The following is a 21,169-nucleotide window of genomic DNA, read 5'->3' as shown; positions in this document are numbered from 1 at the left end:
CTCATAATCAAAAAATGTTTAACAAACAGTTAAAACCACCGACTCAACAAACGTCTCTTTAGAACATACGGAACTGTTTACGGATGTTGGAGAGACCCTTCGACTTCTGAGACTCGTGGTCGATCACGTTGAATCTCACGGTCTTGGACAGAGGTCTACACTGTTATTCCGAAACAAAGGATCCTTACCTGCACTGACCAATGGTCACGATGTCTCCTTCCTTCACATCGAAACAGGGAGAGCAGTGAGCAGGGATGTTACGATGTCTCTTTTCGTAACTATATAAAATCAACCCAAGCTCGAGATCCATACCGTCTGTACTTCTTGACGTAACGCAGGTAGTCACGGCGGACAATAATGGTGCGCTCCATCTTGGTAGAAATAACGAGTCCCTTCAGAATGGCTCCACGAATAGTCACATCAGAGGTGAACGGGCACTTCTTATCGACGTACTTTCCGTTGATGGCAGTGGCGGGCGTCTTGATTCCCAAACCAATGTTGGCGTACCAGCGCTGGTTGGCCTTCTTGCCCAACAGATGGACCTTGCGGTAAGAGAACTTGTCTTGCTTCTGGAAAGCAGCTTGATTCTACGGCGCAATTAGAATTCGTCCATATCGAGCACTCACACAACACACATCGTCCTGCCAAACAAAACAATTCTTGCTGACCAGCTACGTACCTGTTCCTGAATAGCAGCCATTTATTCACTCAATAACCAAGAAGTCGGTGATAAATGGCAAGAGGTTGAGAATGCGTGGCCCTCCCAATTGACTCTTGCCAAGTTCCCAGAACAAAATCGACCCAGGGGGTCTGTTCAAAAATCGATTTTTCTCAAACAATTTTCAATCCGTCGGTATTATATGCTTGTTCAGATATTTCATGAGCGCAAAAGCTCGGATCCTCTCTTCCCCGAACAAGGCGCGAAGAGGTTCATCACAGAGAATCATTTGCTTGTTTTGAGGATCTTGCAGATTCTACTCAATTAGTTAAACGACTTGCACGTACTTTCTCTTTGAAATAGCTCCAGAACACTTTCACTAACTACGCTCTAAGCAGCTCTATCTCTGAAATGTACTTGAGGACGAGGCATTTCGGATTGTCCAACAAATGCAGCGAGTTCCTCGGAGAGTCGAAGTGGCTTCATAAACGGATTCTTCCGCTTTTCTAACGGTTCGTGGTCACAAATATGTGGGTACGTGTGTGAGATTGTTCTTGCGATGTGTCAGGGAGAGAAATATGCATGTTAATGCAGTCTTGGTGTTAAGGACATTCAATAGTGGTAATAATAATAATAATATTATCAACATATGATAATAGGATATCGTCACATCAAAAATGGACAAGGTTTCTGATTGCACGACCTAGAGCTTAGGAATTCTATTTCTTATGAATTACTTCAAGCAGAGTAGGATCTGGAAGAATCACTTCCGGGTTTGAGGGATCGATGAGCTGGTGTTCCTGAATATATTTCCACACACATTTTAAAATCTAAAAATGATATCAAAACGCTGAAAAAGACCTCTTTCCCAGAACACTCTTGTTTTCCTGTGATCGCCTCTAATTCCTTTGACACAATATATGACAAATTTAATGAAGGGTCTTCTTCCTTGCTTTCCCTTTGTTGCTTTTCATGAACAAAAACATCGATTTCCTTCAAGATTTCTTCTGCGTAATCATCAATTCTACGAATAATAAAGGAAAAACAAGTGAAACTCCTCTCCACACTCATCACACAGCGTTTGAATAATTGAATTCTTTGTTGTAGACAGCGGATCCGCAGCTTCCAGAATCCGTCTTAACACAAGGATCACCTTCGGAGTTTCCTGTTGTCGTCCATTTGTCTCCTCTCCATCGCCTACCATGCTTTCCATCCCGTTATTCCACTGTTCTCTTGCAACAAACACAGAATGCAAAAGGTAATATAATAGTATTAAAACTTGTAACATCCATACTCATTCTTACAATCCTTGCACTGGCACTGATCCCCACACGGTACCCCATGACTAAAGCACTCACAATACTTCTTATCGCAATGCGTTCTCCGACATCGACATCCACTCTTATTCACTCCCTTCTACACATCACTTCTCCGTTTCCACGTTTCCACCTTTTCATCCACGTGATTCTCAAAACAATGCGGATTCCGCGCCTTCATCCTCTGCACGGCTTCCTCTCTTTCCGACTCGTGTTTGCGGTTATTGTAACAATTCAGGCAGTTACACTCGCTGGAACAGTATTCCTGGCTCTTGAAACACTCGCAGTACAGCTTCAGACACCGGCTTTTCTTGCAGTTGCACGTCACCAGCCCGGGAATGCTCGGCTGCGTCGCGCGCGTCGATTTGGCGGACTTTTCCCGCGGGAAGGCGCTCTCGAGGGCGTCGCGCGAGCTGGCGGCGGAGAGGAGGAAAGAGAAGGAGGTGGGTTCGGAGGGATCGGAGCGGGAGAGCTTGCTGGGAGGGTTGAAAGCGTCGCTGCTGTCGCCGCGCTTGATGGAGGACGAACTCGAGCGAGAGGAGTGAGAGTAGAGGGAGTTTGTGTTGGCTGCGCTGAGTACTTCGGCGGAGGAGCTGCAGAGGTGAGAACTGCACTGCGCGTCACCCTAGATCATGAACAAACAGAAATGCTACAAAAGTAAAGGACGTGGAGTTAGTTAGCGGGACTACTAGTTTCAGAGGACTCGTTATTACAGGTGGCCATACATCTTGCTTTTCTTCTACATTCTCGCTAAGCGCCGGAAGAAAGCTTTTTGATTTTTTGCCGGTCCTAGGCACACTGTTTTTCATGCCCTATTCATTATAACCAGCATTCCTCTTCCCACCATCAAAAGGTCCACACACTGTTGAGTCTGCGGACTGAGGCATTCCCTTGGACATGTCTGCTCCTTAGCGATTTCATTTTCTTTATTTGCGTTAGACGCTTCGCTATTCATTTTGATATACTACGCAGATTCTTCCTATATGCACTACAAACAGTTAGGGCATAGACAGGACAACCAAATGATAACAAAAAGAGGCTCAAAAAAGGCACTTTCAAGCTTACAGAACTCTTAACCTAGAGGGATCGAGTAGGAATTCTTATTGCTCCACAACTAAGGATAGAAACTCAGAGATTATTTCTGTTGCTAACCTCCTTTGATTAATAATGAATGTGGTTGATAGAAATCCGTGGAAAAGAACCATATCAAAATTCAAATTTCCCTTTAAGTGTATTCACTCTTATTCATTTTTAATTTCACTTGTCAACCAGACTCTCATATCGTGATTGCGTAGTTAGGCTACCTAGGAGGCAGCTTTCAGGAAAGATTTCATTTTGATCTGAAGAGAACGGTTCTATGTTTTCGTTCTTGGTGTTGATTCGCCGGCCAGTAGGAATATGAAGTTTATACGATTTTTTAAAATTGTGTTCTCCTTAACAAAAACGTTGTTTTGTGTAACGCTAAGGTATTTACATAGGCGGATACAATTCCAATGCTTGCCATAAACATGAGCAATAGATGATTTGAATCTAAACTATGTGCAAAACGAAAATAGCTTTCAGTTGAAAGGTTCACAATAAAGTACGAAGGATAGAATGTTCGCAGGTATATAAGGCTTTCCGATACAGTTATGTATTCTTTTGCATATTCATTGTCGAAAACAACAATGTGAAGGAGAATAACCATGGAACAAGGATGTGGTTGTATTGCATATTGGTAGCTACATTATTATTTCAAAGCTAAAATGAATAATGGGAGACTTGAAATGGAATTACATAAGATAGGGGGTATTCTTGAAAGAGTACACTGGAAATATATTTAGAACCTTGTGGTCTATTCAATGCTAGGGACAGCCTAGGGATCTCAAAAGCAGACCAAAGTGATGTTGTTAAGTGAACGACTCTTTCTTCCTTCCTTTCTCTTTTTTTTTCAATTCATAGAGAACTGCTCTCTCTCTCTCTTTTCTTTAAACAAACCACCAATTGTCACACACAAAAATTAGCACTCCAATCTTCTCCGAATCGCCTCCAACGACCGTTTTATTTCCCCCAGATCCCTTCGGTTCGCCTCTCCCACACTCGTCGACTGCGCCAGCCTATCCACGGTCTGCGTGAGCTGCGCCATCTGCACGGAGAGTCGTTCGACCACGCTGAGTTTGGCCTCCATGGCGTCCAATCGTCGCTGCAGCGCGTCCCAGTCTCCGGGCAGGGCATTGCCCAGAGAGGACCGGATCGCCGGCAGCGCCACGTTGGACCGCGCGCTCAGCCGCAGCGACGGGCTCACCGTCTTCTCCTGCGTTTGAGGGGTCGCCGAGGGCTGCGTCGTCGAGGGCTGCGTCGCCACCGAGGCCGTCGCCGAGGCCGTCGCCGAGGCCGTCGCCGAGGAGGAAGAAGGCGAAGAGGGCGAGGCGGGCGAAGAGGTCCGCTCGCGGGAACGCCGCACCTCGCCGAGCGTGACGGGCTTCCCCGCGCCGGGCGAGCGCAGCTTCACGGACACCGAGGCGCTGGATCCCTGGACGGATCCCTGGACGGATCCCTGGACGGAGCCCTGGACGGAGCCCACGGCATTGGAGGGAGCAGTCGCCGCGTTGCTGGCCACCGAGCGCGCCTGGGAGCCCAGCGTGGCCGCAGGCTTGACCAGCGACGAAGACGAAGAAGACGACGACGCAGAGGACGGCGGTTTGGTCAACGAGGGCGAAGATGACCGCGCGGGCACCGCAGACGCGCGATGGCCGCCCGCCCCCAGACTCCCCCGACTCGATGAAACCGTCGATGAAACCGTCGATGAAACCGTCGATGAAACCGCATTGGGGGCCGAACCGCCGTTTCCACGATTCCCCTGTCCCGAAACGCCCGCGCTGCGCCGCACCAGACTGGTCGACAGGTTCCCCGCGGTTCCCATGGTTCCCGCGCTCCCTGCAGTTCCCATGGATCCCGCGGTTGCTTGCGTTCCCATGGTTCCCATGGTTCCCGCGGTTCCCTTGGCTGCGGTGGCGGCGTCCTTGGATTGGGCACGTGACCGGATATTGAGACAAAGCCGGGTTTTGGACTTTTCGAGCTGCGCCCTACATGGAAATCCCCGCGGGACGCTACACCGCGAGCCCCTTCTTCGCCGCCGCCTCTACGCCTCACGCCTTCCCGCCATTCCCACGCTGCGCGTCGCTTCCCGCCAATCCGGACACGCGTCTCGACACTACCTCTCATCCCCGCGGTTCTGCTCACCTCCGTCGCGGTTCACCATCGTCCCTCCCTCCAACACGCCGCTCCCGCGTCCGCGCAATCCCCGCGGTTCCGCAGCGCGCAGCGCGCTCCCGCCAACCGTGCGGCTCGAAATCGTGCGCGAGCGCACCTCGCCCTGCAGCTGCGCGATCCCGTCCGCCAGTTTCCCCAGTTCCACTTCCAGCTCCGACCGCCGCGCCGCCGACAGATCTACGACAGAACCGCGGGGAAGAAATACGCTGATTACGGAAGTCCCGCAGAAAGCCCTTCATATCCGCGGGAGTCAGCAGGTGCGTTTCCGTCGACGCGGCGTGGCTCTGCAGAGACGACAACCCGCGGGAATTCGAGGGAAGCTGGCGGGAGTGCGGTTTCTCGACAGCCCCGCGGATCCACTGGTCGCAGGTAACCGCGGGTTCGGGGGTCGGGATTTTCCCGTAGATTTCCTGGATAAAAAACCGCGGGAAATCAAAGTACGGTAATGGCGGCTCCGGCTTGGTGCGGCATGATAACCTCGATTCCATCGACGCCACTCTCCATGTTGATCCGCAGGAATCTATCCTCGAAAAGTGGAAACGTGGAAACTTATCGACTTCGTTTTTGGAGGTGTCGAGCATGTGCTGCGGGAGCATGGCGAGGCTTTTGACCGAACTTTTGAGGCTGATCACGATCGAGTTCCCGCCCTCTATCCATCACACCGTGGAAACGTGGAAACCCCGATTGGTCCACATGGTGGTGTCGTCGACGTCGATGCCGTAGAGCTTGGCATCCCCGCGGCCAGAGTACCACAGCACGTGACACGTGGGGTTGTAGAACGGAATGAAGGGGCCGGGGCTCTACGCCGCGACCCGCGGGGAAGGCTTACATTGTCGGCGGTGATGGTGTAGACGACGTTGTCGATATTGCGAATGTCGCGGAGCAAAACTTCGCGGTTGCTCTGCTTGTTGTAGCCGGTGGTGACGATGTAGTAGCTATCGCCGAGCCAGGCCATGTAGGAGCGGCGAGGGCTTTGATGGCCCTACGATTCTCAGCAAAACAGAGAAAAACAAACGATCCAAGTGCTCACGGGGGTCACCGTGCGCGGATCCCAGATCGAGTACTCGCGGTTTTTGAGGCCGGTGCACAGGAGGGAGCCTGTGAAGTCCCATTTCATCTCTTGCAGCTGCGCGCCGACGAGGTCGATCGAGATGATTTCCTGCTTGGCAAACACGTTCCATATTCGGCAAGTGTTATCACTGTGGATTACGAGGATGCGCACACATTCCCACCTAGAGCCAGTCGCTATCACGTCTTCTGCTACTGGATTGAACTCCATGTTTAGAATCTTGCGTCTATGACCGTCCAGAGATAGCATCGGGGTCACGTTATCGTTTAACACTCCCTCGGCAGGGATTTTCCACAGCTAGAGATGATGCGGAAAAAACGTAACAAACCAAAATTTCCCCATCCTCAGCACCTGTCACCAACATGGAACTGGAAAACGGATCCCAGGCGAATGAGGATATGGCATGTCTATTTCTGAGCCGCTAATGCTGCAGATACTTGTGGCAATTCAACTTTACAGATTTGTGCGTATACCTCTCCGTTCCCTTTACAGGACGGATATAAAGCTGGCCCGTTGGACCCGCTACTGGAACAGCAAACAATTTTCCATTGGTACGCACCACCACTTGGTCCACATTAGAAGATGGAAGCGAGATATCAGAATACTTACAGGGATCTGCATGAGACACTTCCAAAAACAGTACCAGTAAAAGGTTGCGAGTCGAGAAAACGTAACCGAGAAGATTTGTACAGATCCATACCAAAATTAAGGCAAAAACGGAAAAACAAAAGAACCAAAAAACGTTAAAAATGACTATACCGAGGATCGAACTCGGGATCTCTCGCGTGTGAAGCGAGCGTGTTGGCCACTGCACTATACAGTCCCGGAAACCGGACTCAAATCAGACCAGACTACTTTTTTGATATCCAAGGTGTTTTTACTCCATTGCTATGGATCACACTCTGGCGATTGACTTTGGAACGTCAAACTCGGCGGCGTACATTTTCAAGAGAAAGATGGAGGTTTTAACAGATAGTAACGGAAACTATCTTTTTCCATCTTATGTAATGTACAACGGCGACGTCGCCGTCATCGGAAATATTGCAAAAATCAATCTGGGCAAACCTGGGAAGTATGTTGTAGCCAGCGTGAAGAGACTGATTGGATTGAGATACGAGGACTACGAGAAAATGGATCAAAAGAATATTTTTGGATGTGAGGTGGTTCGGGGTGAAGATGGCTATCCCCGTTTTGTCGTGAATAATCAAGGTGGACTGAGGAGTTGCATCGAAGTGGCGTCCGAAATTTTCAAAGCGATCAAGAAGCGGGCGGATTACTATGGTTCCCCGAATGTGTACGACGAAGCGTATCTAACGATCCCTGCTAACTTCGATGCTCGCCAGTGCAAAGCAATCAAGCTGGCTGCAACGCTCGCCGGTCTAACTGTCCGCAAACTGATTGCTGAGCCCACGGCCGCCGCTCTCTCGTACGTTCTCAACTCAGATCTCACATTTTTGCCGCAAGAGAAGATGATCGTGTACGATTTTGGAGGAGGCACTTTTGATGCCTCCTTGTTGACCTATGACGAGAGCAGTGGAATCCAAGTGCTTGGAGAAAACGGGGACAACCACTGCGGAGGGAACGATGTTGATCTCGCTCTGTGCGAATACATCCAAAACACAGTGAGGGAGGAAGAACACATCGAGCTGATTCCTCCGTCCAAGTCGGCGCGCCGAAAGAGCAGCCGGTTGCGCTCCATGTGTGAGAACGGGAAGATTATGTTGCAAACAAGTCTGAGTACAGATATTGATCTCTCCGAGGTCAACGACGCGCTCGATACCTTTACAATCACCGCTGCCACGCTGGGCGTGATCATTAACCCCATCATCAAACGAACTATTGATTGCGTGGTCCGTCTGCTGGAAAACAACGACCTCCAGCCGGGAAACATTTCTTACGTCTTCTTAGTGGGCGGTTCATCGAAACTCGCCTCTGTCACCAAAAGTCTCCAAACTCTCTTTGGATCATCTTGCCAATTTCCCAGCGTAGATCCCGACCATTGTGTAGCATTTGGAGCCATGTGTCTCCTCCACTCGGATTGCACGAATCCCAAAGCGTTACAGAAGTCGCTATCGACGTCTTATGGACTAGGGATTGGCAACGGACAGGTTCTCATAATGTTGAAGAAGGGTTGCACGCTCCCTCTCACATCGCGGTATTACACGTTCACCACCACAGTGGAGCGGCAGCAGCAAGTGAACATGAAAATCTATCAGCATTCCGGGAATGTAGACTTGACAGAACGTTTCTCGATGGTTTCTGAAAAGAATTGTCACTATATATTTGACTTGGAGTTGTCACTGCTAAAGAAGAGGATTGTAGCTCCTGCGATGATAGATATCACGTTTTCGTTCGATATTGGAGGTGTTCTTTGTGTGCGGTGCTTCCGCCATGATAATCAAGAACTACTGTACAACGAGGTGTTTGAACCTTTGTCTGGAACTTGAGAAGGAGGTCTGTATTATTATGCAAATGACCCTGTTTGTTTTATGAAATGCATCTGTAGGGCAATAATCCGAATAATATTGGAGAATCGTAGAAAGAACCACTCTGTTAAAGAGAGAAACGGTAGTACCCTCTTGACCCCTTCATTTATTTTTTCGAGGTGATGAAGTGGATACTTTTGGCTTCTATTTGTTTTACCCTGGGTTTTCTATAGGTTGGGTCTATTATCGTAGTTACGTCTATCACTTGCCAGTCCGGTGAACTGTACGTCAAGGTACAGAAATACAGTGGACCTTCTGGAGAGAAGGAGACGTATACCATCTATGGAGTCGTTGACGGTGAGAAGACCGTCATGCTCGAGGGACAGGCCGCCGAGTCTTATTCTTACAAAGTCGTAGAAGGATGTCTTTCTCAGACACCGGACCTGCTTTACACCGTCGAACTCTCTCACAGGTACACATTTGTCAAATCTCTCAGATAGTGATAACGAGCAATGGAGTTCTCTGTCTCTGCTTACGATTGAGAATGATGGCGGCGTCATTGTATTCAACGGAAATCAAGTCGAGTCGATTACGTCCTATGACTTCTCCAGTATGATTTATTTTTATCTCTATTGTATTCTAATCGTCTAGTGAACTATGTCCTTACACCTGGAGGACTCGTATACATGAAGAATGCTCTCGATGTCGGACAGTGGTGGTCCAGCAGCTACGAGATGGACTCGCAGTGGTCTCTGACTCCGTTGAACGGCTTTGAAACCGCTGGAACCTTCATCACCCGCTACAACTTCGATCTGCCGAATCTGTCCAAATACTCGCATATCGTGATTCGTCTCTATTACCAGGACGGAATCGCGTTGTGGGTCAACGACATGCAGATCATGTACGACCACATTGAGTACGTTTCCTTCCTCTCTTGGACCGTAGCGGAAGCGGATCGATCGCCATGTGGAACCCGGCCACGAGCCAGTACGAAACCCACATCTGGAAGGAGTAGTGTGCGATCACCGCGTTGCATGTAGCATTTTGATCCCCGCGTCGCTCTTCAAGCAGACCGGCAACTTGGTCGTGGTATCGTTCCACTACGTGTCCTGGGACCCCGTCCACACCGACGCCAAGTACGCCATTCTCCCCATCTACGCCTCCAATCCGCAGACGCGTGGGTCTTGAGGCGAGACGTGATGCGTAGAGAGCTCGTCCTTGCCGCTTTCGATTCGCTCCACGCAGGGCATGGAGGCCACGCAGGACTCCGCGCATCTGGTCGATCGCGATCCCTCCACGTCCTGCTCCTTCTCCGGACAGAACCCCTACTTCATTCTCGAGGCTCCCTCGTTTCCACGTTTCCCCTTTCTTAACGTGCAGCATGGTGTTCCTCCACGACTACTCGGTGTACCGTGCTGGCTCCAGCGCGGTGTCGCAGTGGACGCTCTACGCCTGCAAGACCGACTCCACGATCTGCACCGACTGGGCCGCCATTTCCCAGAGCTCCCTCACGCAGACCTGGTCCGGCGCGGTCCCCATGCACATCACCAGCGACCTCAACAAGCCGTCCCGGCTCTTCCGCATGACGCTGCTGGGCGCGGCGAGCGGCCAGGACCCGATCGCGGTGAATGAGTTCGCGGTCTCGCTGAGCGGACTGGCCGTGGAGGCGGCCATGTACCCCGAGAGCGTCGTCACCGTGGGCGAAACCGTCGACATCCAGCCGCAGCCCTTCGAGGGCGAGGCCGTCTTCGCGATCTTCCCCGCGCTGCCCGCGTCGCTGACGCTGGACGCCGCGACGGGCGCGATTACGGGAGCCGGTGCGGGTCACTTCGCGGCGAACTGGAACGTGTACACGGTGACGCGGTCGCTGGACGGCGAGACGAAGCGATTCACGCTGGTTTTGGTGGACGGTGAGAGTGGAGTGGCGGAGTGACACGCAGAAACGCCGATCCCGACGGAGGGACCGCAGCCCGACCCCACCACGCTGGCGCCCTCCGCGCTGCCCTCGACGGAGCCCACCGCGGACCCCAGCGGAGAGGACGGACAGGGAGGAAACGCGTGGATCGCGTGGACGGTGAGCGTGGTGGTGGTGGTGGTAGTGATCATGGTGGTGGTGTTTGTGATCGTGTATCGAAAGAAAACATTGCCAACACAAAGAAATAAGACGCCCGTCGCTCATGTTTAGGTCCATTGGAAGGGAATTGCTTCCTAGCAACACGATTTCTATTTGTTATAACACACTCTGCAACACAGATACGCGCTTCGGCTGCTCGCTGTTTGAACGACATTGAATCACATTGTCCCCCTGCGAGGCATCCGCAGCCTCGGGAACCACACATCGCTGGCAAATCGTCTCAAACACCTCCTTTACATTGTGTCCGTTCAGCGCTGAAGTTTCCAAAAAGTCTATGCCAATTCGAGAACAAAACTCCTCGATTTGTTCGTGCGAAATCGCTCGATCTTCCAGATCCACTTTGTTCGCAGCTAATATTATATAACAATCCTCGCCTTCCGTCTTTTGACGAAGATCCAGGATCCAGCGATCGGCTACTTGCAAAGAGGCGGGGTTCGTAATGTCAACCACAATGACGGCCGCCGCCGCATTTCTATAGTACATTGGTAAGATTGAACGATAGCGCTCCTTTAGATGAGTCGTACATGGAGGAACCCACTTGACCTGCTGTGTCCCAAATATCTAAACGATATGTTTTATTGTTTACGGTGATCACTCTACACTGATTAACACTGTGTTTTAGATACTTCGACTTGAAAGCTGCACCGATCGTGCTGTCGAGTTGGGGATTAAAAACACCGGTGGTAAAGCGAATAAGCAAACTCGACTTTCCTGTTGCCGCATCGCCCAGCAGCACCACCTAGTTGTTACGGATCCTTGGATATGCCACCGCACCTTTAATCCGGTCAAAGCGCTCTCTGTAGACATTTGAATTGTGTATTTTGTGAGGTAGCTTTCTCCTTTTTAATCATATTCTTATTATTGCATTTTTTTATTCTTTTTTCAAATGAGCAGACGCATTGTTCAACCCGTCGGAAAGGTAAAGCACTGTTATTTCCTAGCACAATAGATCAAGTTAACCAATGTGGCTATCATCAAGTACGAGCATGGCGGGAAACGATTCGAAATCGCTTGCTACAAGAATAAGGTGATCGAAAAAGCAATCCGTGAGTGTTAGATCGTGAACTGGAGAAATGGCATTGAAAAGGATATCGATGAGGTTCTTCAAACTCCCTACATTTTCCTCAACGCTACCAAGGTTTGCAAAGTGGCTTCCTTTAAAAAGTTAGGGCATTGCAGCAAGCAACGATGAGCTACTTCGCTGTTTCGGAACAGCAGACATCTCGGTCATCTCTCGGATCATCTTAGAAAAGGGAACCGAGCAGATTTCTGGAAAAGAACGAGAGCACCAACTTCAATCGTTTTTTCTTTTTTATTTTCATTGCTGATTCTGTAGAGTAACGAACGAAATCGCGACGCTCATCTCCGAGATGTGCTACAATCCAGATACAGGCAGTGCCTTCACGGTCAGCATGATCCAGCGCGCTATCAAGGATTGTCACATCATCGTGAAGCTGAATCAGCCTCCCAAGAAGCAGGCGCTGCACATCATTCAACAGCTCAAGAAGTCGATGCGAATCGAGCGAAACAAGATGCAAATCAAGCTCGCATTCCCTGTTCATTGTTTGGTTCTTGCCTTGGATTCAGCGTAGTGGCGGAGGCTGTCGATTCATTTCTGGAAATGCAGCAAATCCGAGCAACGAATCAGACGATTGACTCCGAGTCCTCCGAAACGCGCGAATTCCTCATCGATCCTGCGGATTACAAGGCAGTCGACAAGTTCTGTCAGCAAAATCATATTACCTGCGACATTCTGGCTCGAAAATCGATTGCCGCTCCCGACGCTTCGTACTGCGTGTTTGATGCGAGTAATGGACGTAGGAACGATCAGAATGGAAAGCAAGACGCAGAGAACGCGGAGAGAGACATGAGCGAGATGGCGAAGGGTGAAGGGAATTCGGAGGCAGTGACGGGTTCTGCGAGTGCAGAACATGCAGAAGAGGTCGCGAAGCCGAGTTATTTGTCGTTTAAATTCAAATGTTCGACCTGCGAAACAGGTTTTGATGATGCGAAGGAGCATCGCGAACATTTCCGCAGCGACTGGCATCGATACAACATGAAGCGGAAGAATCGAAATCTGCCCATTATGACGGAGGAGGACTTTAATTCTTTGAATGATGAAGATCGCGAACTGTTCTTGATGCAGGACTCGATTGCTACATAAAATTGTGTTTGTTTGGAACCACCAATGACGGAAAGAAGAGAGGAGAATGATGGAACCAACAGGGGAATTACAGTACAAAAAAAAATCTCCGGGTTTGATAATGATTAGAGAAGTTGGCTTTGGGGATGAAAGGCTCACGTTTAGCCATACTACTATGACACCTTTATTGGTGGGCAGAGTATTTACGAAACTACCTATGAACCTTCTGTAAACACTACTAGTGAGGTTTACGGGGGTCTGTAATTTGTTGTAGGTTCAATCAAGAAGAAAAAGACTTGCAAGGACAAAATCTCTGAAATCCTAGACTATTCGTACTATTTTTATATTTATGCGGCTGTTCACTCTCTCTATTTCCTATAGTATAGTTAAATACGTTTTTCTCCACTTTGGGAGCGGTCATCTTCGTGATGTATATGAACGAAGCTGAATTCGATATTCCTGGATGGGTGTGGTACTTCTCAGTGAGACGTTCTTGCACCCTTTTACTTTAGTTATCCGTAAGTATCTACTACACGTTCGACTTTTTTTTAACATTCTATTTGGCACCAAACAAGTTTGCATTTATCTTCTCTGAGTACTCATTCTGATTCTATCTTCACCGCAGGCCGGGTCTAATCGATATCATAACTTCTTTTCCCATTCTCATCATCATGATCTGGATGAAAGTGACAGGCAACGTCTCATCCTGGATCGTAAAGCTCCCAGCATTTCGTATTTATATCCTCCTTCCCTTCCATCGTGTCCTCCTTCACTCCACTTCGCGTGATTCGTTTATTCCGCATGTGGCAACGCCGCGAAATCCTTCGAATTCACAGCGCGTTTGTGGATCATCTCACTTACTTACTCCTCAAATCATTCATTCTATTCCTCTTTTTCTCATGTACCACACTCTCTCTCCCACACTCTTTTCTCACTCACAGCGTTGTTTCAGACTCTCGAGTACAGCGAGTGGGCTGCACAAGGTTTGGAACTCGACATGATCACCAGCTTGTCTCGCTCCATTTTCCCCCCTTTATTTCGTAGCTTTTTTGTGATTACTTCCGCTCTGGGCGTCGGATACGGCGATGTCTATCCCCGCACGCCTGCCGGCAAAGTTCTCCTCATCGCGCTGTTCGCGATGATCATCATCTTCATTCCTCGCAACGTAGCCTCGCTCTCGCCTTGACACCCAGGCCATCCAGCTCTACCACCTCTGGCAAAGCGAGAACTCGACGCGGGATCGAAGCCGGTTGCAGAACTCCGCGCACAAGCGACATTTGATTCTGACCGGGTATTGCACGTACCGCGACGTTTTCTCCACGCTGGTCTATCAGTGGCGCGAAGACTTCGTCGGAGACGATTTCATTCGTGGGAATAGTGTGGGCTTGTGAGGGTAGTGGCGGTGGTGACGCCGAATTTAACAATGAACGGGTTTCGACACAGTCCGTATTGGAAGCATCGGTTCGTGATGCGAGTGCAGTTCTTCACCGGATCCGTGTTTAATCATGTGCCCATTGGAGAGAGGGGCGATGCATAGAACGATCTGCTCCGCTGTATGTTCATGTCTGCGAGCGATGTCATCTACATCCCCGATCGCACCAAGGATCTCGCTTCGCGCGATAAAGAGACTGTGCTGGCTCTGGTGAGTCTCGAGAACTCCTATATCACCAACGTGCAGTATCTCAACTACGTCGAAGGCCTTCCCAAAAAAGTACAAAAATCGTGCCTTTTTTCGACGCAGGATCAAAAGAAAATCCGCGACCTGGCTCTCTACGCGTCCTCGGGACGCAAGCCCCACGTGGTGACCAGCATCTTCTCGGGCGTGATCGCCGTGCCTGTAGAAGAGGAAGCGATCGTTGATGCGTAGCAATTCGTGCTCCCCGTCAAGATCAATCTTCCTTTATCGCTGAAGCACGCGCTCGTGACCACGGAATTGCTCTGTCCGGGGACCTACCCGCTCCTCCACAACCTCCTTCTCATGCACACGCGCGTATGGATCGAGCTCGCTCCCTTATTGCGTAGGACACGCACGAGCCCTTCTACACGAGCGCCGAGAAGACGCGGATTTTAATGAAAGGGAAGTACGGCGATTCCATCCGCGCCTCCACCAACACCGTCCATCAAACTATCAAGTACCTCTCTCTCTCTCTCCCGCTCCCTCTCAGCCAGCGAACGCCCGGCTACGTCATCAACGTCCTGCACGAGAGCTCCTGGAAGAACGAGTACCGCCGCTCCCTCGCCAAATCGCTCTTCACCGTCCCCCTCACCGACCTCCCGGCCAAGTCCCTCCTCTTCGGACAGTACTCCGTTTCCTCGTTTCCCCATTCCCCTAGAGCCTCGGTCGCCATCTACAAGCACACCGGCCAGCTCCTCTTCGCCCTCACCGTGCCTCCTCCTTCCTCTCTCCCTTCCCTTTAGAAGCTCAACGGTCCCATGCAGATCAACCCCGTCCTCACGCCTCTCCAGCTCGGCGACCGGCTCCATCTCTTCGCCTCCAGCGCCGCCGCCGCCGCCGACGCGCTCGCCTGGCTCCAGAGCGACGCCGCCTTCGACTGCGCCTTCTCCGCCCGCCTCGGCGCGCCGCTCACCACGCGGGCATTGCCCACCGCCCTCGCCTTGCTCACCATCATTCCCGAGCGCGAGGAGGACCCGCGGAACCCCCGCGCGCCCCGCGGGAGCGAGGAGATCGCGCGCAGCCGCAGCCTCGGCGCGCTGCGGTGCGCGGAGGACGCGGACGAGAAGTGGGGTCTGGGGGCGGGACGACATGCAGACTGGCCGACATGCCGCGCGAAGCGGAGATTCCCGCGGAAATCCCCGCGGAAAAGCCGTCCGGAGAGGCCGAGGAGGCCGCGGAGAGCGACTCGATGGATGCGAGTATCCCCGCGGGGGAGGAATCGGAGGTGAGCGATTCCGCGGGAGTGATCGAGTTGGAGCGGCTGCCGACGGCGGCCTCGGTGAACATCACCTCGAGCGATATCCAGATTAACCGCGGGATGGTGCTGGACTCCTCGCTCTGGCCGCAGACCTCGCATTTCTACGAGTCCAGCGACGAGGATCTGGCCTCCCCCGCGGAACTCCGCGCGAAGCCCCGCACGGAATCCCCGCGGGACCCGGTCGCGGAGGTTTCGTTGTCCGAGGAGGGGCTCACGGGAGGGTCGGAAGGCGGGCTCACGGGAGGGTTGGAGACGCCGCAGCACGTGCGCACGACGGGGTCGCTGGCGTTTCAGTAGGCGGGAGAGGGAAAAGCTGAGGCGAAGCAACGCGAAGATGCGGCAGCGGGCGTTTCATCAGCCGATCCCGTACTCGCAGACGCTGTCGTCGCCCCTGTTCCCCCGCGGGGGAGGGGAGCACGCGGAGGGACATCGCGTGGCGAGCCGCTTCGCGGTGGACGTTTCGCGGGTCGTGATCTCGGTGGGTGGATGAGTGAACGGGTTTTGAATGAATGAATTGAATGGATGAGTGAATGAATGAATTGAATCACTGAATGATTGAATCCATGATTGAATAAGTCAATGAATAAATAAATGAATGAGTGAACGGGTTTTAATTGAATGGATGAATTGAATGATTGAGTTGAATCCATGACTATTGTTTGAATTGAATGAATTGAATCACTGAATGATTGAATCCATGATTGAATCCATGATTGAATCCATGAATGAATCCATGATTGCATTACCGCAAAATTGTTTGAATTTCGTCTAACCAGCGCAGGGATGTCCTCAGAACGTCGGGTCCTTTCTTCGCCGCATGCTGCTCTACCCCATCAACAGCCACCTCCCCGAGATCGCCATCATCGCTCCCTCCATCCCCGAGACCGGTAGTTTCCCCGTTTCCCCTCGATCCTAGTGGACTGGGACGCGCTCGTGGACCAATTCGAAGGGAAGCTCCGTTTCGTCGAAGGCAGCGCCACCGATATTGCCGCGCTGCGCGAAGCCGGCGCCGAGACCGCCGACCGCATCCTGCTGATGCCGTACGCGACCTGGCAGGACTACCGAGTACCCGAAGGGCGAGAAAAGCTGAGAGATAGCCGTCCAAATTGCCGAACAGCGAGGAACCATCGATGTTCGACCAGGCCTCCGCCGTCTCGCTGCTCACGCTGGAGCATTTCCAGAAGTACGGAGAGCAGCTCCAGCACAAGATCGGCGACAACGCCGTAGGAGAAACTGGGGAAACTCATCCAGGAGACGGTGAACCCGGAGTTTCATCAGTTCGCGGTGAACTTTTTGCTGCATTTAGAAAACGCGTCGTCGCTGACCAGCCTGATCCGACTGCCCTGTCCGCCCTCGTTTGATTACATCGACAACAAGTACTACTTTACGCCGGACTTTGCCGCGGGGAACATGTCGGTTTGGAAGGGAAGTGCGAGGTAGATATGTCGATGAGCCGATGCAGGATCTGAACCCGCTATCCACGTGCTTCGAGTCGAGTATCACCGCGTTGGAGATTCTGCTGTCGGAGGAGAAGGGTAGGAACCCGCGGGGATGGCGAGAAATAGGGAAACGGCTGGTGGAATACAGTGTGGGAGCGAGAGGCAACACGAAGGCCTCGGATTTGTTTTATGATTTATTGTCGGGGCATGGCCTGATGATTCTGGGAGTGAGAAGATTTTGCTGTGGCACCGGGAGATCGTATGTGTAGGCCATGGAGACTGGGTGCATTGTAGGGTTGCGGTCCCCGATCGAGACTATATTTTCCAGAAGGAAGATATCATTATTTGTGTCTTACCTGATGTGAAAGAGGTTTGAATGTGTTTGTTTGAAAAACGGAATTCCAAAAATATGGACTATTGAGGGGAAAAGGCAAAAGAGATTCAGCAACATTCTGGACGATCATGTTTTCTCGAATTGTCAGGATATCGGTAGGAGATATCGAAAGTGATATTATCATTGTAGAAATCGCCTTCTTCCAGATTGGTGGTGAAGGGTGTCCGTAATCTTAGTTCAAAGTCAAATAAAAAAGTTTCTCCTGTCCAAAAAAATACGTCAAATGCTCAAAAGGTAAGTATTGGTTTTGAACTTCCAGCTTTGTGAATTTGACTAATCTTGTTTAGAATGTAGGTGGAAGTAGCACTGCACCTCCGTCTGCGCCTAATTTTCCGGAGAAAACTGCTGAGCAGCCTGTTATTAAAGCAGAGACAAAAACTATGGGCAACTCTACAAATAACCAAGCTGTAAAGCCGGAAAGAAAGGGAATGGGGAACGCTGCGAAGCTGTTTTTGGGAATTGCCATTGGTCTTCCTGTTGGTATTTTGGGAGGCATGAAGTAATTGGTATTCTGATGATTCGTAACTCTAAGATTGTCTCCGGACTTTTTCTATAAGTGTGAGCAAGATTACCCGAAGGCGGTTTCGTTCATTCGTCAATACATTCCTCTTGGATGGCCTGAACCAGAGCCTTCATCCTCTCCCGCCCCAGAGCCCGAACCTGAGGAGGAGGAGGAGGAGGGTCCGATTACGATTACGATCCGAGAAGAAGAACTCCAGAAAGAATTGGTGGATTTGATTCACTCCGTGGAGCAGGAATCGAAGAAGGAAGAGATCGATATTCCTCGGATCATGAAGGTCCTGGCCGCTGCGCGCGCGATGCTGGAAGAAGAGAAAGAAAGAATTCGAAAAGATATTTGCGAGATTGATCGAAGCGAATTCGTACAGAAGAAAGAAGAGGAGGAGAAGGTGGAAACAGTGGAAACAGTGGAAACAGTGGAAACAGTGGAAAAGGAGGAGATGGAGGAAGAATGGCACTTGTTTGGTGAACCGAGCGAAGTGAAGAAAGGCGAATGGGGATCCGATGAAAACGAAGACGAAGACGAAGAAAAAATGGCGGCAAAACCCATCGTAGAGGAAGAACAAGAAAAACCGGTTGTGGAAATGGAGAAACCCGTCGTAGAGGAGGAGCAGAAACCGATTGTGGAAGAGAAAGTGGAAATGGAGAAACCGGTCGCGGAAGAAAAGGAAAAGGAAGAAGAAGAGGAAGAGGAGGAATGGATTCTTTACGAATCGCAGAAAGCCAAACCGGGAGAATGGGGATGCGAAGAAGAAGAAAAGGAAGAAAAGGAAGACAAGGAAGAAAAGGAAGAAGAGGAGGAAGAAGAAGAGGAGGAAGAAGAAGAAGAAGAAGACGATGAAGACGAGGAGGAAGAAGAGGAAGAGGAAACAATTGTGGAAAAAGAGGAGGATTGGATTGTGTATCAATCGGAGGAACCGAAGCCTGGCGAATGGGGATCCGAAGAGGAAGACGAAGAAGACGAAGAAGACGAAGAAGACGAAGAAGACGAAGAAGAAGAAGAAGAAGAAGAAGAAGAGGAAGAAGAAAAGGAAGAAGACGAGGAGGAAGAGGAAGAGGAAGAGATCGTGGAAACAGTGGAAACAGTGGAAAAGAAGGAAGAGAAAGAACAAGAGCAACCCATCGTAGAAGAAAAAACCGAGTTACAAACCGTGGAAACCGTAGAACCAGCATCCTTGCCCTGCCCTCTCGCCCCCTCGAATTCCATCGAAGAATCTTCCATCGAATTCGACGAATCGGAAGCAGAATGGCATCCCTTCCACTTCCCTTCTCCCGCTCCCGCCACTGAAACTCCCTCCACCGAAACGCCCATCGCCGAAACGCCCGTCGCTGAAACGCCCGTCGCTGAAACGCCCGCCGCTGAAACGCCCGTCGCTGAAACGCCCGTCGCGTTGCCTCCACCCCCACCGCGGAAATCCATCGATTGGGATTACGTCGAGTCTCTCCTCGCCGAGGCGCGAGCGTGCCTCCTGCCCCATCCATCCACCGAGTTATCATCGGAAGCATCCTCGGAAGCATCTTCGGAGGCACCCTCGGAAGCATCCGAATCATCATCCGAATCATCCGAGCAGCAACTCGTTCTACGCCAAGTCGAAGCGGCCGTGATGAGCCAAGTCGATTCGCTGGCGTCCCGACTCAACGAATCGCTCCAGACGCGCCTAACGACCGATCTGTCTGCGCAGATCGACTCTTTAGAGCAGCAATTGCGAGATTCCGCCGTGCAGGAATCGCGCAGACTTTACTCCATGCTCAAGCAGCAGCGCGAAGACCTGACGACGTCGATGAACCAGCAGCTGGAGCAGCTGGAAGTCGATCTGCGCGCGGAGATCGCCCAGCAAATCGACGGTGAGAAGATGGCGGAAATCCGCTCGATTTTGGCGCAGTACAACGGCGAAATCGCGCAGGTCCGCCGGCAGTACGTGGACTACAAAGACGACTTGATCTACGAGCGCGAGATGCTGACGAAGGGCCGCGTACTGAGCGCAGAAATCGCGCAGAACGAATCGTGGGTGGCTCGGATTCTGCAAGAAATGAACCAGGTGCAACGCCGAGTGGACAGCGAAAAATCGCAGCGAATCGACGCGCTTCAAGCCTTCCACGCGAAGCTCCAGCACCTCGTGGAGCAGCTGGAGGCGCAGGAGGCGCTGCTGTCGAACATGCTGAAGACGCAGGAGTACCAGCGCGCGATTTGGGAGATGCAGGAGCACATCATCGCGAAGGCGTCGATCAGCGCCGATCTCGACCGTTTGGTAGAAACGCTTCGACTCCGCTCACGCACAGAAAGAGAAGGCGAACGACGACCCGATCCTGCTGCACCTGATCAAGCAGATTCCGCAGTCGGTGGTGGAGAAACGCGTTCCGGACGTGCTGTACTATTTCACGAAGTGAGCGTTGGATGGAGGCGCGAAGCGTAGGTTCCAGGCCGTGCGGCAGGAAGCCAGGGTGGCCGCGAAGACGCCGGAGAACGCGGGGTTCGCGGGAGAGCTGCTGGGCCGAGCGGTCGTGTCGCTGGTGGGAACAAAGGGACTCGATGAGGATGATCCGCTGATGAAGTTGGAGATGATGCAGCAACTGCTGATGAAGTAGCGGAAGAAGGAGGGGGTGATGGGTAGAGATGATTTGGAAGGAGCGTACAAGGTGGGACGCAGCATCGAGGGACCTGCTGCAGAAGTGATCGCAGAATGGATGGACGAGGTGAAGGAGCGTCTGGACTTCTCGCGGATCGTTCAGGAGATCAAGATGCATGTGGAGCATAGAGAATATGAGAGAAAGTAGTGTCTTTGTTGAACAAACAACGAGATGGGGTACATAAGGTTTGGTTACTGAGCAGAAGGAGTGTTTTTATCAACCTCATCGATAGGCTGAACAAGTTGGTCGCGCTGTTGA

The 21,169-nt window shown here is 51.3% G+C and overlaps 11 protein-coding genes; 6 read left to right on the top strand and 5 right to left on the bottom strand.

Annotated features, from left to right (window-relative positions):
- Nucleotides 1–32: 32 nt before the first annotated feature.
- GSBLH_T00000883001 (uncharacterized protein) lies at nucleotides 33–724 on the bottom strand. XM_013039171.1 has 3 exons: nucleotides 313–724; nucleotides 189–278; nucleotides 33–155 (listed from the first exon to the last, which is right to left on the bottom strand). The coding sequence occupies exons 1-3, from the start codon at nucleotides 369–371 to the stop codon at nucleotides 59–61; spliced, it is 246 nt and encodes an 81-aa protein (XP_012894625.1). The 5' UTR covers nucleotides 372–724; the 3' UTR covers nucleotides 33–58.
- Nucleotides 725–842: 118 nt separating this feature from the next.
- Nucleotides 843–1,242, bottom strand: GSBLH_T00006150001 (uncharacterized protein; the record flags this gene model as incomplete). Its single annotated transcript, XM_013039170.1, has 4 exons — nucleotides 843–974; nucleotides 1,006–1,041; nucleotides 1,076–1,164; nucleotides 1,197–1,242. 4 exons carry the CDS (start codon nucleotides 1,240–1,242, stop codon nucleotides 843–845), a joined length of 303 nt encoding a protein of 100 aa, XP_012894624.1.
- Nucleotides 1,243–1,377: 135 nt separating this feature from the next.
- GSBLH_T00006149001 (uncharacterized protein) lies at nucleotides 1,378–2,873 on the bottom strand (the record flags this gene model as incomplete). The annotated part of the gene is made up of 7 exons (XM_013039169.1): nucleotides 1,378–1,488; nucleotides 1,520–1,682; nucleotides 1,735–1,890; nucleotides 1,953–2,074; nucleotides 2,108–2,587; nucleotides 2,664–2,786; nucleotides 2,838–2,873. The coding sequence occupies 7 exons, from the start codon at nucleotides 2,871–2,873 to the stop codon at nucleotides 1,378–1,380; spliced, it is 1,191 nt and encodes a 396-aa protein (XP_012894623.1).
- A 1,197-nt stretch (nucleotides 2,874–4,070) lies between these two features.
- On the bottom strand, nucleotides 4,071–5,465 carry GSBLH_T00000881001 (uncharacterized protein; the record flags this gene model as incomplete). Its single annotated transcript, XM_013039168.1, has 4 exons — nucleotides 4,071–5,039; nucleotides 5,068–5,095; nucleotides 5,126–5,167; nucleotides 5,197–5,465. 4 exons carry the CDS (start codon nucleotides 5,463–5,465, stop codon nucleotides 4,071–4,073), a joined length of 1,308 nt encoding a protein of 435 aa, XP_012894622.1.
- A 1,720-nt stretch (nucleotides 5,466–7,185) lies between these two features.
- Nucleotides 7,186–8,742, top strand: GSBLH_T00000880001 (uncharacterized protein; the record flags this gene model as incomplete). The annotated part of the gene is made up of 2 exons (XM_013039167.1): nucleotides 7,186–7,994; nucleotides 8,034–8,742. The coding sequence occupies 2 exons, from the start codon at nucleotides 7,186–7,188 to the stop codon at nucleotides 8,740–8,742; spliced, it is 1,518 nt and encodes a 505-aa protein (XP_012894621.1).
- Nucleotides 8,743–8,903: 161 nt separating this feature from the next.
- GSBLH_T00000879001 (uncharacterized protein) lies at nucleotides 8,904–10,941 on the top strand (the record flags this gene model as incomplete). XM_013039166.1 has 9 exons in its annotated part: nucleotides 8,904–8,943; nucleotides 8,974–9,193; nucleotides 9,222–9,331; nucleotides 9,373–9,637; nucleotides 9,667–9,732; nucleotides 9,762–9,898; nucleotides 9,929–10,070; nucleotides 10,102–10,631; nucleotides 10,662–10,941. 9 exons carry the CDS (start codon nucleotides 8,904–8,906, stop codon nucleotides 10,904–10,906), a joined length of 1,755 nt encoding a protein of 584 aa, XP_012894620.1. The 3' UTR covers nucleotides 10,907–10,941.
- A 10-nt stretch (nucleotides 10,942–10,951) lies between these two features.
- GSBLH_T00000878001 (uncharacterized protein) lies at nucleotides 10,952–11,662 on the bottom strand (the record flags this gene model as incomplete). The annotated part of the gene is made up of 3 exons (XM_013039165.1): nucleotides 10,952–11,362; nucleotides 11,394–11,594; nucleotides 11,630–11,662. 3 exons carry the CDS (start codon nucleotides 11,660–11,662, stop codon nucleotides 10,952–10,954), a joined length of 645 nt encoding a protein of 214 aa, XP_012894619.1.
- A 79-nt stretch (nucleotides 11,663–11,741) lies between these two features.
- Nucleotides 11,742–13,019, top strand: GSBLH_T00000877001 (uncharacterized protein; the record flags this gene model as incomplete). Its single annotated transcript, XM_013039164.1, has 6 exons — nucleotides 11,742–11,774; nucleotides 11,805–11,882; nucleotides 11,913–11,993; nucleotides 12,025–12,155; nucleotides 12,192–12,423; nucleotides 12,456–13,019. The coding sequence occupies 6 exons, from the start codon at nucleotides 11,742–11,744 to the stop codon at nucleotides 13,017–13,019; spliced, it is 1,119 nt and encodes a 372-aa protein (XP_012894618.1).
- Nucleotides 13,020–13,426: 407 nt separating this feature from the next.
- GSBLH_T00006148001 (uncharacterized protein) lies at nucleotides 13,427–16,421 on the top strand (the record flags this gene model as incomplete). The annotated part of the gene is made up of 13 exons (XM_013039163.1): nucleotides 13,427–13,465; nucleotides 13,511–13,593; nucleotides 13,624–13,899; nucleotides 13,940–13,981; nucleotides 14,043–14,163; nucleotides 14,192–14,366; nucleotides 14,396–14,493; nucleotides 14,536–14,835; nucleotides 14,866–14,988; nucleotides 15,021–15,338; nucleotides 15,417–15,739; nucleotides 15,769–16,224; nucleotides 16,256–16,421. 13 exons carry the CDS (start codon nucleotides 13,427–13,429, stop codon nucleotides 16,419–16,421), a joined length of 2,520 nt encoding a protein of 839 aa, XP_012894617.1.
- A 1,395-nt stretch (nucleotides 16,422–17,816) lies between these two features.
- On the top strand, nucleotides 17,817–18,068 carry GSBLH_T00000876001 (uncharacterized protein). XM_013039162.1 has 2 exons: nucleotides 17,817–17,859; nucleotides 17,894–18,068. The coding sequence occupies exons 1-2, from the start codon at nucleotides 17,833–17,835 to the stop codon at nucleotides 18,029–18,031; spliced, it is 165 nt and encodes a 54-aa protein (XP_012894616.1). The 5' UTR covers nucleotides 17,817–17,832; the 3' UTR covers nucleotides 18,032–18,068.
- Nucleotides 18,069–18,555: 487 nt separating this feature from the next.
- GSBLH_T00000875001 (uncharacterized protein) lies at nucleotides 18,556–20,697 on the top strand (the record flags this gene model as incomplete). The annotated part of the gene is made up of 1 exon (XM_013039161.1): nucleotides 18,556–20,697. One exon carries the CDS (start codon nucleotides 18,556–18,558, stop codon nucleotides 20,695–20,697), a length of 2,142 nt encoding a protein of 713 aa, XP_012894615.1.
- Between the last annotated feature and the right edge of the window lie 472 nt (nucleotides 20,698–21,169).

The sequence above is a fragment of the Blastocystis hominis genome (assembly GCF_000151665.1).
Source record: "Blastocystis hominis, Singapore isolate B (sub-type 7) whole genome shotgun sequence assembly, scaffold_1".
Taxonomy (NCBI): Eukaryota; class Bigyra; order Opalinata; family Blastocystidae; genus Blastocystis; species Blastocystis hominis.
Note: the sequence above shows the minus strand (reverse complement) of the source record. Positions and strands in the feature narration are given on the sequence as shown.

Excerpts from the sequence above, each read along its gene's own strand:
- GSBLH_T00000883001 (XM_013039171.1), bottom strand. The coding sequence starts at position 371 with ATGGAGCGCACCATTATTGTCCGCCGTGACTACCTGCGTTACGTCAAG. Across the intron at positions 279-312 it reads TACGTCAAGAAGTACAGACG|TTACGAAAAGAGACATCGTA; the intron begins GTATGGATCTCG and ends GATTTTATATAG. Across the intron at positions 156-188 it reads GTGACCATTGGTCAGTGCAG|ACCTCTGTCCAAGACCGTGA; the intron begins GTAAGGATCCTT and ends ATAACAGTGTAG.
- GSBLH_T00000876001 (XM_013039162.1), top strand. The coding sequence starts at position 17,833 with ATGTTTTCTCGAATTGTCAGGATATCG. Across the intron at positions 17,860-17,893 it reads CTCGAATTGTCAGGATATCG|AAATCGCCTTCTTCCAGATT; the intron begins GTAGGAGATATC and ends TTATCATTGTAG.